Source organism: Trypanosoma brucei, chromosome 5, assembly GCF_000002445.2.
Source record: "Trypanosoma brucei brucei TREU927 chromosome 5, complete sequence".
Classification (NCBI taxonomy): domain Eukaryota; phylum Euglenozoa; class Kinetoplastea; order Trypanosomatida; family Trypanosomatidae; genus Trypanosoma; species Trypanosoma brucei.
This window is the reverse complement of record NC_007278.1, coordinates 686,593-698,858: the sequence shown is the minus strand read 5'-3', so window position 1 is coordinate 698,858 and position 12,266 is coordinate 686,593. Positions and strand designations below refer to the sequence as shown.

At 49.4% G+C, this 12,266-nt stretch overlaps 6 protein-coding genes across 6 annotated transcripts, besides 5 other annotated features; all 6 read right to left on the bottom strand.

Moving 5' to 3' along the window:
- Positions 1-12,266: part of a sequence feature (sequence corresponds to BAC RPCI93-3C6) that runs on past both edges of the window.
- Tb927.5.2210 (hypothetical protein, conserved) lies at positions 136-1,566 on the bottom strand (the record flags this gene model as incomplete). The annotated part of the gene is made up of 1 exon (XM_839802.1): positions 136-1,566. The coding sequence occupies one exon, from the start codon at positions 1,564-1,566 to the stop codon at positions 136-138; it is 1,431 nt and encodes a 476-aa protein (XP_844895.1).
- Positions 1,993-2,397, bottom strand: Tb927.5.2200 (hypothetical protein, conserved; the record flags this gene model as incomplete). The annotated part of the gene is made up of 1 exon (XM_839801.1): positions 1,993-2,397. The coding sequence occupies one exon, from the start codon at positions 2,395-2,397 to the stop codon at positions 1,993-1,995; it is 405 nt and encodes a 134-aa protein (XP_844894.1).
- Positions 2,729-4,069, bottom strand: Tb927.5.2190 (hypothetical protein, conserved; the record flags this gene model as incomplete). Its single annotated transcript, XM_839800.1, has 1 exon — positions 2,729-4,069. One exon carries the CDS (start codon positions 4,067-4,069, stop codon positions 2,729-2,731), a length of 1,341 nt encoding a protein of 446 aa, XP_844893.1.
- Tb927.5.2180 (hypothetical protein, conserved) lies at positions 4,318-5,748 on the bottom strand (the record flags this gene model as incomplete). The annotated part of the gene is made up of 1 exon (XM_839799.1): positions 4,318-5,748. The coding sequence occupies one exon, from the start codon at positions 5,746-5,748 to the stop codon at positions 4,318-4,320; it is 1,431 nt and encodes a 476-aa protein (XP_844892.1).
- Positions 6,175-6,579, bottom strand: Tb927.5.2170 (hypothetical protein, conserved; the record flags this gene model as incomplete). Its single annotated transcript, XM_839798.1, has 1 exon — positions 6,175-6,579. The coding sequence occupies one exon, from the start codon at positions 6,577-6,579 to the stop codon at positions 6,175-6,177; it is 405 nt and encodes a 134-aa protein (XP_844891.1).
- Positions 7,495-7,516: a sequence feature (AT_rich).
- Tb927.5.2160 (hypothetical protein, conserved) lies at positions 7,652-8,056 on the bottom strand (the record flags this gene model as incomplete). Its single annotated transcript, XM_839797.1, has 1 exon — positions 7,652-8,056. The coding sequence occupies one exon, from the start codon at positions 8,054-8,056 to the stop codon at positions 7,652-7,654; it is 405 nt and encodes a 134-aa protein (XP_844890.1).
- Positions 10,211-10,238: a microsatellite.
- Positions 10,646-10,893: a mobile genetic element.
- Positions 10,646-12,266: part of a mobile genetic element that runs on past the window's edge.

The following is a 12,266-nucleotide window of genomic DNA, read 5'->3' as shown; positions in this document are numbered from 1 at the left end:
GGCACCCACCATCAGTCACAGAGTCAGGTACAACAATACTAAACCTCTAACCAACAAGGACGCATAGCGGAGCCTAAATATGGCTCTAAAGTCAATAAAACAAGATGAACAGAAAAAAGCAGAGGCGGATACTGCTCATCGTCTTCGCCGGGAACCGAGTATGCAGCTTCCAACAATAAATCCCCCGACGACAAGCGCCGCCGCGACGGCAGCGTAGGCGACTGGGGCTACAGATGGTGGCTCTTTCCGCGTAAGACGTAAATACTCGTTAATCGAAGGGAACATTATGCGTGAAAGTTTATCATAAGGCCCCAGAGAGGCTACAGCTACACGAGTCGTCTTGAAAACAGGAATGTCCAGGGGTCGTGCTCTATCTCCGTCATTCGTACTGAGCTGGCCTAGTGCACAGACCTCGCCCCATGTAAAGTGCCACTGAAAAGGAATGTTCGGCGACAGGGGGCGAAGATCGAGCACAACGAAGTCCATCAACTTGGTTTGAGCGCCGGCTCCGACGTCCTTCCTGGCTTGAACAGCGAGGGTCACAGTAACGTTCTTCCACTTACATGAAAGCAGTTCCTGCTGCTCCCATAAAGCGCGGAAAATGTCGGCGATACACTTCTCTATGTCAAGCTGATCTCCGCTGCCGTTGCCTGCAAATAATACTGACATCAAGTTCACCTGCGCCCCAATAGCCTCTACACCACGCAACTCCCCAGAAAAGAAAAACCCACGAAAGACAGCGGAGTTCAACAACCGCCTGTGGTCGACTACAACCAGCACGTCTGCGCCGTCGCCCTGTAGGCAAAGATCACTTCTCCGAAACTCGATGGTCGAACTCATCAGCCTCTGGAGAAGGGTCTGGTTGAGTAACGAGCGTCTCACAATAAAATTAAGCCATCCAACAAGTGCCTCTTCCGCGGAAGCGGGTCCCCCACTTCCAATTATCGCGGTGAGCTCCCGTCGAGTGAGTTCACAACAATCAAATGAATCAGATGGTGTATATAAAACCCCATTCAGCAGCAGGACACATGATGAAATGTCCTCCACGCTCCTGGTTATTGACAGAAGAAGAATATCCAACTGTTCCTGTGATGCTGGAGTTAACGAGCGCCATTCCATAAGCACGTCAGCGACACCAAAATACTCTGAAAGGCTAAAAGTTGCATCAGGCTTTCCCTCACAAAGCGAGGCCAGAAGGTGGGACACGCAACTTCCAACACTCCTATCCGCTGAAGGTAGGCTGGTGACCTCCTCTGCAGCGGAGCCCTTTTCTACCTCTGCCCACCGCTGGGAAAATGCAACGTAGTGAAGGTCCCGTAGCGCCCGCATTTCGGCATGCATAACGTCGAGAGAGATTTTCCGGAAGGCATCCTCTTCAGCGATGTCGCGAGTGCAAAATTCCCCAACAACCCTTTCGAGGGCACGCGTCGACTCAACGTGCCCATGTAGAAGGCTCTTTATGTCACATGCCTTGTCACACAGCCCACGAGCAGCAGCCTGCGCATCGTACTCCTCGGTGTCACGAGCCTCCCTCACCTCGACAGTGGACTCATTGTCTGATGCCATAAATCGCGGGTGCTACACAAAAGCAGAGGTTTCCACGGGATGCAAACCAGTACTACATGCACTACATGAATAAATATGGCGGAGTAGAGACCAGAGGACGAGAATATGCGGATACAAGGGAAAGGCAAAAAAAGGTATAGAGCATAAAGAAAGAAACGAAAAGCAAATCAAGAAATACATCAACAACAAAACGCTAGCGAAGACAGGAAGACGCATAAAAAAACAAAAGTGCTCATACGAATCAGTAGATATCACATATTCGTGAACAAGGAAAGTATTTAAAAAAAATAATACTAATAGTACCGCCATTAGAAATTCAAAGAGTTGAATATGCACCTACAATATTACCGAAAAACAGATGAAAATTTAAGTCATTTTTTACATCACCGTATAAACAAAACACACACTAACGTATGCCCGTCACCTTTACTCCACGGCCTCAAACACCATCGTGTCTGTCTTATGCGAAAGCGTAAGAGAAGAGCCTTCACGGAGCGCATGCATACCGCTGGAAAATCCAGAACTGAAAGCACTCTCCACCTCCATCAAAGCAGGGGGCGAGAGCATAATAGTGGATATCAAGACGCCGGTGAGCATCCCACCTTCATACTTCAACACACCATTCATCGCATTTCCCGCCTTCGCGCGTACTGTGACACGACCGTCTTCTTCACCAAGCTCCAGTGTCACACCGGCCAGTTCGCCCTCCAAGGCGCTTTTGCCATTAAAACTCTCTAGATGGTACTTCCCGAACAGGTGTTTAGGGCAGGTGGCCATTGTTATCCGTGTCGGCTTGAACGTGGGTAAAAACAAGAGTAAAGTCTCTTTCATCCAGAAATAGGTTAAGGGAAAGCAGCAAGTGGTAAATGAGCACTACACACGCACGCGGCACAAGGCGCACTCATCATAAGAGTAGCAAACCTCACCACACAATGTAGTGAGGGAAACAAAACACATGAAACAAACACAAATGGAATCACACCAACCGCGGAAGGCGTGACAAGAGGGGGTGAAACCACAAACACAGGCACAATCGCTCAGCATCACGAGACCAAGCGCGGCAAACAAATTATAACATGGAATGCTTGAAGGAGTCGCACGCGCCCACCTCCGCATACATATGTGTATCTTACATCCGGATCAACACTCAACGCAATGTCGGCTACTGGTGCACTGCGTCATAGGAGCACTTGTACCCGTTTACATCCCCAGCAACGAACATCTCCGTCGCACCAGGGGCGACTGACACGCTGGCAACCGTCAAGCCTTCCTCATTTGTCTCAATTGACGTGTTGGCCAGACCGCGTACCTTTGATTTCCGCCCAAAAGTCACTGACACATTAAAATTGTATTCGGTCGTGTCATTGTAAAATGCCCACTTCGATTCCACAGTGTTGATGATACGGTACACTCGAGCATCGTCGTGGGCCTTAAAGCATCTTGAAACCTTATCACCAATATACCCCGGCCTACCATTTTCGCACGGCACAGCGGCAACTTTCACGAAGATGAGGCGGTTCCCGTCGCACTCAAGAGTCAGCACCGTGTCGTCCAGAGACCACGAAAACCCAGCCTTGAACCCTTCCTTCAGAGCATTCTCAAATCGCATCTCCGACTCATTCCCTTTCCTTCGTGATGACATCACCTTCGATTTTAACTTTCCGTCATCCACTCTTACCTTCCCCCTGATCGTATTGGCAACACTCGCCACAACATCCGTACCGACACCGTCAGCTGATTGGGAAAAGCGGAACATCACACGCCTCTCAGCCTCTACAGACTCGCCATTGAAGCTCTTCAGTAAGTACTCGCTCACAAGGTTCTCTGGAATTGCTGGACGCAGCACATAAACGAACGCATTGTGGTCGTCCTTAAGCACAAGCCGGTGGTCGTCAGAGCACACTTTTATGCCATCACCCCTGGTAGCTGACAAAAACGCTTCCTCCGCGCACTTCAAAGAACCATCCACCTCGCACATCGTCGACGCAATAACGCCGCGGAGACGACCATTGCGAAGCTCCAGCTCCCCGCGGAGAGAGTTTTTGAACTGTGCAATCACAAGGGCACCATCTACCACAGCGGGGAGCAGGGTGAGCACCATCTCGTCCGAAGCCACGGGTTCCCCATTGAACTCACAGAGGGTATACTCACCAAACTTTATATCACATAATACATCACGCTCCAATGTGAAGACACTCTGCTCTCCAGTCAGCGTCAGTATGATGTCACTCTGCTCACAGGTAAACCCGGCCTTGAACCCGCATGTCAGCAGGCTTTCAATCCTCATCATCTCTTCTTCCACCTGCCTCATAGTGCTAGTAAGGTTCGCACTAATCCTGTCCCCATTCACACAAGCGCGCCCGCACAGGGTGTTGCCCACCATGGCAACAACCTCAACACCACCACCAGACGCCTCTAGAGCAATAAACACTTCCTCGGAGCACGTCTTTCCGTCAATCTCACACAACCGATAGTTTCCGCACAACGCAGTAATATCCATCATGCAATATTAACTTGGCTACAAGTAGGAAAGGAGGGAAACATTTCATAGCAAACAGCGGTCAAATAAGTGTGGATCCTCACTCACGCAAGCACCCCATGCCGCAGATACGGTGCGGCACCCACCATCAGTCACAGAGTCAGGTACAACAATACTAAACCTCTAACCAACAAGGACGCATAGCGGAGCCTAAATATGGCTCTAAAGTCAATAAAACAAGATGAACAGAAAAAAGCAGAGGCGGATACTGCTCATCGTCTTCGCCGGGAACCGAGTATGCAGCTTCCAACAATAAATCCCCCGACGACAAGCGCCGCCGCGACGGCAGCGTAGGCGACTGGGGCTACAGATGGTGGCTCTTTCCGCGTAAGACGTAAATACTCGTTAATCGAAGGGAACATTATGCGTGAAAGTTTATCATAAGGCCCCAGAGAGGCTACAGCTACACGAGTCGTCTTGAAAACAGGAATGTCCAGGGGTCGTGCTCTATCTCCGTCATTCGTACTGAGCTGGCCTAGTGCACAGACCTCGCCCCATGTAAAGTGCCACTGAAAAGGAATGTTCGGCGACAGGGGGCGAAGATCGAGCACAACGAAGTCCATCAACTTGGTTTGAGCGCCGGCTCCGACGTCCTTCCTGGCTTGAACAGCGAGGGTCACAGTAACGTTCTTCCACTTACATGAAAGCAGTTCCTGCTGCTCCCATAAAGCGCGGAAAATGTCGGCGATACACTTCTCTATGTCAAGCTGATCTCCGCTGCCGTTGCCTGCAAATAATACTGACATCAAGTTCACCTGCGCCCCAATAGCCTCTACACCACGCAACTCCCCAGAAAAGAAAAACCCACGAAAGACAGCGGAGTTCAACAACCGCCTGTGGTCGACTACAACCAGCACGTCTGCGCCGTCGCCCTGTAGGCAAAGATCACTTCTCCGAAACTCGATGGTCGAACTCATCAGCCTCTGGAGAAGGGTCTGGTTGAGTAACGAGCGTCTCACAATAAAATTAAGCCATCCAACAAGTGCCTCTTCCGCGGAAGCGGGTCCCCCACTTCCAATTATCGCGGTGAGCTCCCGTCGAGTGAGTTCACAACAATCAAATGAATCAGATGGTGTATATAAAACCCCATTCAGCAGCAGGACACATGATGAAATGTCCTCCACGCTCCTGGTTATTGACAGAAGAAGAATATCCAACTGTTCCTGTGATGCTGGAGTTAACGAGCGCCATTCCATAAGCACGTCAGCGACACCAAAATACTCTGAAAGGCTAAAAGTTGCATCAGGCTTTCCCTCACAAAGCGAGGTCAGAAGGTGGGACACGCAACTTCCAACACTCCTATCCGCTGAAGGTAGGCTGGTGACCTCCTCTGCAGCGGAGCCCTTTTCTACCTCTGCCCACCGCTGGGAAAATGCAACGTAGTGAAGGTCCCGTAGCGCCCGCATTTCGGCATGCATAACGTCGAGAGAGATTTTCCGGAAGGCATCCTCTTCAGCGATGTCGCGAGTGCAAAATTCCCCAACAACCCTTTCGAGGGCACGCGTCGACTCAACGTGCCCATGTAGAAGGCTCTTTATGTCACATGCCTTGTCACACAGCCCACGAGCAGCAGCCTGCGCATCGTACTCCTCGGTGTCACGAGCCTCCCTCACCTCGACAGTGGACTCATTGTCTGATGCCATAAATCGCGGGTGCTACACAAAAGCAGAGGTTTCCACGGGATGCAAACCAGTACTACATGCACTACATGAATAAATATGGCGGAGTAGAGACCAGAGGACGAGAATATGCGGATACAAGGGAAAGGCAAAAAAAGGTATAGAGCATAAAGAAAGAAACGAAAAGCAAATCAAGAAATACATCAACAACAAAACGCTAGCGAAGACAGGAAGACGCATAAAAAAACAAAAGTGCTCATACGAATCAGTAGATATCACATATTCGTGAACAAGGAAAGTATTTAAAAAAAATAATACTAATAGTACCGCCATTAGGTATTGAGAAAGTTGAATATGCACCTACAATATAACCGAAAAACAGATGAAAATTTAAGTCATTTTTTACATCACCGTATAAACAAAACACACACTAACGTATGCCCGTCACCTTTACTCCACGGCCTCAAACACCATCGTGTCTGTCTTATGCGAAAGCGTAAGAGAAGAGCCTTCACGGAGCGCATGCATACCGCTGGAAAATCCAGAACTGAAAGCACTCTCCACCTCCATCAAAGCAGGGGGCGAGAGCATAATAGTGGATATCAAGGGACCGGTGAGCATCCCACCTTCATACTTCAACACACCATTCATCGCATTTCCCGCCTTCGCGCGTACTGTGACACGACCGTCTTCTTCACCAAGCTCCAGTGTCACACCGGCCAGTTCGCCCTCCAAGGCGCTTTTGCCATTAAAACTCTTTAGATGGTACTTCCCGAACAGGTGTTTAGGGCAGGTGGCCATTGTTATCCGTGTCGGCTTGAACGTGGGTAAAAACAAGAGTAAAGTCTCTTTCATCCAGAAATAGGTTAAGGGAAAGCAGCAAGTGGTAAATGAGCACTACACACGCACGCGGCACAAGGCGCACTCATCATAAGAGTAGCAAACCTCACCACACAATGTAGTGAGGGAAACAAAACACATGAAACAAACACAAATGGAATCACACCAACCGCGGAAGGCGTGACAAGAGGGGGTGAAACCACAAACACAGGCACAATCGCTCAGCATCACGAGACCAAGCGCGGCAAACAAATTATAACATGGAATGCTTGAAGGAGTCGCACGCGCCCACCTTGTTGGATACACATCGATAATCTGTGCATGGTAGGGTAATGATGAAATATTTATATCTTATTTTTGCAGAATATTGTATCTCTGTCGCTGAGCCAAACTTCTATACATATATATATACTTCGATATTTGTTTTATCTGCACTGCCGTCGATCCTTACAAACAATTTCTTCCATTACTACAGATGGACACCTCACCTCCTAAATATAAGATACTATCTAAACTACTCGCTACCTAATCAACTGATCATAAGCAGTTAGATAATTTGCCCTTACATTTTAATTATCACACTCCATAATAAATAATAAATAGAAGATAGTATTTAAAATCTGATCTTATGTACCGAATCAGTTGATACAAAGATATAACCTTTAAGAGAGAGAATCTCAACATCATCACCACTACCGATGTCCGTACAATATATACTCCTTACATACACTTATTCCCCGCCTACCATCTCACTTTTCTTCATACTATTACGTTGAGTATTCAGGGAGCATCCAGCAAAGAGGAAGCGAAAATGTCCAGTAGTCACCATGACAGAAGGCCTATACCTCGATAACAAATAAAAAAACACGTACCCCCGTATAAATTAACAAAACGTTGACGTTTATTAGGGTTCAAATATCTACACCCTGGAAAAAAAAAATAAAAATAATAACCCGATTTCAAAAATAAATAACATAACACTAAGTGGTAAACAAAGGTAGTGTTCGCTAACACCGACCACAAACACGAAAGTGTAGTGGCAACACAAGTAGAAAATAAAAGGGTAACTGCATGTCGAGAAACAAGTTTACTCCACGGCCTCAAACACCATCGTGTCTGTCTTATGCGAAAGCGTAAGAGAAGAGCCTTCACGGAGCGCATGCATACCGCTGGAAAAACCGGACACGAGGGTTCGTTCTACTTTCAAGACAGCAGGGGGAGGCATCATCATTGTAGACATCAAGGGACCGGTGAGCATCCCACCTTCATACTTCAACACACCACTCATCGCATTTCCCGCCTTCGCGCGTACTGTGACACGACCGTCTTCTTCACCAAGCTCCAGTGTCACACCGGCCAGTTCGCCCTCCAAGGCGCTTTTGCCATTAAAACTCTTTAGATGGTACTTCCCGAACAGGTGTTTAGGGCAGGTGGCCATTGTTATCCGTGTCGGCTTGAACGTGGGTAAAAACAAGAGTAAAGTCTCTTTCATCCAGAAATAGGTTAAGGGAAAGCAGCAAGTGGTAAATGAGCACTACACACGCACGCGGCACAAGGCGCACTCATCATAAGAGTAGCAAACCTCACCACACAATGTAGTGAGGGAAACAAAACACATGAAACAAACACAAATGGAATCACACCAACCGCGGAAGGCGTGACAAGAGGGGGTGAAACCACAAACACAGGCACAATCACTCAGCATCACGAGACCAAGCGCGGCAAACAAATTATAACATGGAATGCTTTTGACAGCGGTAGGCGGCAACAAACCTCTGCTGCTCCTGGAAACGTAGTAGGGGTGCTTTTCTTTGGGTTGTGCTGTATGTGAAAATAAGGAACTTTGTCGTTTTTGGGCTGTTTAGTTGATTCTGTCTTTGTAACTTCCTGATCGTTTTGTGCTGGTCAACGATGGTGCTACTTTCTTTAATTCGCTATATCGAAAGAAAACTGGGTACCAAACGCTATCGGCCGTGATGTGGAAAGGCAAGGTGTGCTTCATTATCTTGTTTGTATTGGACTTGGTGTACTTATTGAGGGAAGGGCTGTGGTGATGCAATCTCGCACCGTCCACCGGTCAATAGTGTGGCATCGAATGTCATATGTGAACATCTCGCATTGATGGGAGACACGGAATAAAACGAGACAACACTAGCTGCGTTGGTAAGTCTCGTGTACGGCCTCGACAGCCTTTTACTCTTTAAGATATCGATTTCAGGGAAGGCTCTTCCCATCAAGTTGATATTGGTTTCAACTGCACGGTTGGTGCCACCCCCATATAGGGTCGTTAGGGGCAACGTTGGTATTTTACCCACCTCTTCTGGGTGGAGAAGGAAATGTTTAACATGGAGTGTATTGTTGACAGCATTTATCTCCTATCTCCTATCTATTAATGTGCCAATTTTTTTTTTTTTAGCCTGGCTGTTCTTTTTTTCGATTTTTTGTCTGAATCTGGGAGAGACTTGACGTCTCCATGTCTGTTGGCAACGCTTCCAACGCGGCGCGGAAACGCAGTGATAATTTTCTATACGGAGTCAGCCGCTGTAAGCGGGTAGCTTGTAACTGATGGAGCCCCAACTGGAGAGACTTTCCCCACCACCTCGCCGCAGCATTTGACATGCTGATGGGTGCTCCTAACCCTGAATTCAGCTGGTATCAGCGTAGCGGGGTGCCGGAACAATAGAAGGCCTCACGCGCTCATGAGCGCGCGCTATTCACCACGAGCGTGCCAGACAGCGCGCAACGGCGCACTCCCGCAGCGGCGCCATGGCAGCGCCTTGCTTTTTACCGCTCCACGATCGTTGCGGGACAAAACGCCCCCCCCCCCTCCCTCCCCGGGTTCCATGGTTAGATAATAATGGGAATCAAAACCTGAAAGCATTGACTTGGAGTATGTCACGTCGCGTCAACGCAACCTCCGTCAGACACTCCCGAACACTCACATAAATCAAAACAAACACGCGCCCGCGTCCTAGTTTAGACCCTGGAAAAGGAGTTGGGGTGACAAGCTAGGAACAGTGAAACGCTAGCCCTAGAAAATGCATAGCTATGCATGGGTGCGCGGAAGCCATGCACGCTGTAGGGTTTGCGAAAGTCTGCTTCAGTGCCAAAACTCGAGACGGAAAGGCAGCTGGGCATAGCTCAGGGAAGCAGAAGCACAGAGGGATAGCACGGCACCGGTGTCAGAGCACCTCATGCTTTAGTGCGGAGCGAGAGAGAAAACGAGGCGCATGTTCTTTTCCCCCATTCGCAAGCAGAGATGCTACATTGGAACACGGTAACTACACTGAACCCCGAGCGAAATTTGGTCTCCTCTTTATGTCGCCACCACAGCGCACAAGCCCTCGGAGGTTCAAGAACTCCAGTTGCGGCTCATAAAGAGCAGTTGTAAACAACATACGACGTCACAACAGGGCCCCCCTACGGCTGCCACACTAGACGGGCACAGCATTCAATTTCCTCACCGACGAGAAGGAGACTATGGCACAAGTGCCAATGACTTACATGAACCTTAAATGCGTGCGGAACGCACGTCAGTTCCAACGTAGCCGTTTGAGTCGACAGAAACTGCCCGCAGACACTGTGAGCAACGAGGAAACGAGGACAAGATGATGAAGAAACGACATTCAAAAGAGAGGGCATAACAAATGATCATAATAATAATAATAATAATACGGAAGCAGAACTGGAGCAAACCCCCTGCATAGGATCACCAAAGTCTAGAAGCATGAAAGACTTTTCAGGCGCGTGGTTGCACTGAGCGTTCGCACGACACACGTGCAACGAAGCCTCTCCACACTTTAGGAACAATCGCATTGACAGAGGGTGGCGTACAAAAATTACAACAAAGCACGCAGATTCTCGCAGTGCAGTGAAACAGGCAGAAGATAAGCGTGCCAACCAAAAAGTACCGAAGAAAAACGCGCAGCTACATGGAAGCATCTGAAGTGACTACAGTTATATCACCACTTACTGAGTAACGCGACGGAATGGGGCGCCACAAAAAAAAAACGTGCCGAGGGACCCTGAAGAGACGCATTCCAAGCAAGGGGTGGTGGCGTGGGATTAATTCTCACAATGCCCCTGGCGATGCCGGCCACCTCCACGTGGTGCCAGGGTCCAGTACCCCGTATCATCGGGGGAAGCCAAGAGCCAGCGGCGTTCCTTTCATGGGGAACACTGCTTTGCTCCGGCTACGGCATCATACAGCACAGGGATCAGCAGCGTCTTGCTGGGACACCGTTTTTCATTTGTCGGCCCCTGGGCACGTGCCAGCGTGCCATCAGCAGTATCATCCGCAGTAAGATGCTGCTGTCCGGTGATGTGGAAGAGAATCCCGGCCCGTCGTTGCGCGGGATGCAGTGGAACTGCGCCGGGGCTATCTCAAGGAAAGAGATTAGCACTCCACAAAACCCTTGTTGATGAGCGGATCGCCTTTTGTCTGTTGAGCGAGACAAGGATGACGCCTGGAGAGGCGGCTTGCTTTAGCGTTGCTGGCTATCAACATCACGGAATAGCTCGTAACTGCAAAGAAGGTGGTGTACCAATACTAGTAAAGGAGGACCTACTAGTCGAGACCGGTATGGCCGTTGTTGGTCGCATTGAACAAGTGCATGCAACAATTCACCTTGCACGTGGAACGGCGCTGACCGTCACGTCAGCATACATCCCACCAAAACGCACCTTCACGGCAACTGACCTAGATACGCTTCTGACGACTGACAGTGCCCAGCTCATCGGTGCAGACGCTAACGCACACGCGTTGGCATGGGATCGCGCGAGCCCATCAAATACCAAGGATGAAACCCTCACACAGTGGTGCATTGACAACTAGGTTCTGGTCTGCAACACTGGTGAGTGCACCAGGTACGCGCGCCACCACGGGGAGTCCACCCCTGATGTGACACTGTCAAGGAATTGCACAGTGTACACGTGGACATCGCTGTATTCTCCCGATAGCGATCACCATCACATATTTTTCGACGTTATCGTTGGAGACGACACAGATGCACTGAGTTGCCCGCGGCTTCAAAAGCCCATGTACGCATGGCTAAAAGCTGACTGGAGGAATTTCCGTCTCAAGGTTGACGAGGTCTGCAGGAAAATTGGTAGAGAGAAGAAAGTCAACACCCTGGAACAGATATTGAGCTCCGCCATCCGCATTGCGACGAAGGCATCCGTCCCCCGTGGCTGCAGAGCAACGCCACCACATTGGATACCTGCGCTCGCGAAACTCGATGAAGAGATTGCTGGATGCGGACCCTCCCACCGAAGGGAAAAGTTGGTAGCCACGCGTAAGCAGATTCTGGACCGTACCACAAAGAAGAGATGGAGCACGCTATGCTCCAGACTTGCGGTGTCAGACCGCTGCAGTTGGCACATTGTCAAGAAGGTATATGCGCCACGACCACTAACCACACCGACTGTACTTGTTGATAACGCGGCCATCACGGACTACTGTCAAGCTGAGAGGTTCATTAAACTGTACTCGTCCCGCGCAAGAAGGCACCCCAACTCACACCCACCAGCACACATAAAGACGATAGCGAGTGAGTTCAGTCCCATCACGATGGCTGAACTACGGAGATCGATCAAACTGCTACCGAGTGGATCCGCAGCCGGACCTGATTGCTTATACAACGAGGCAATACAACATCTCGGTAGAACAGCGCTGAATGTTGTTCTGAGGCTATTCAGTGAGA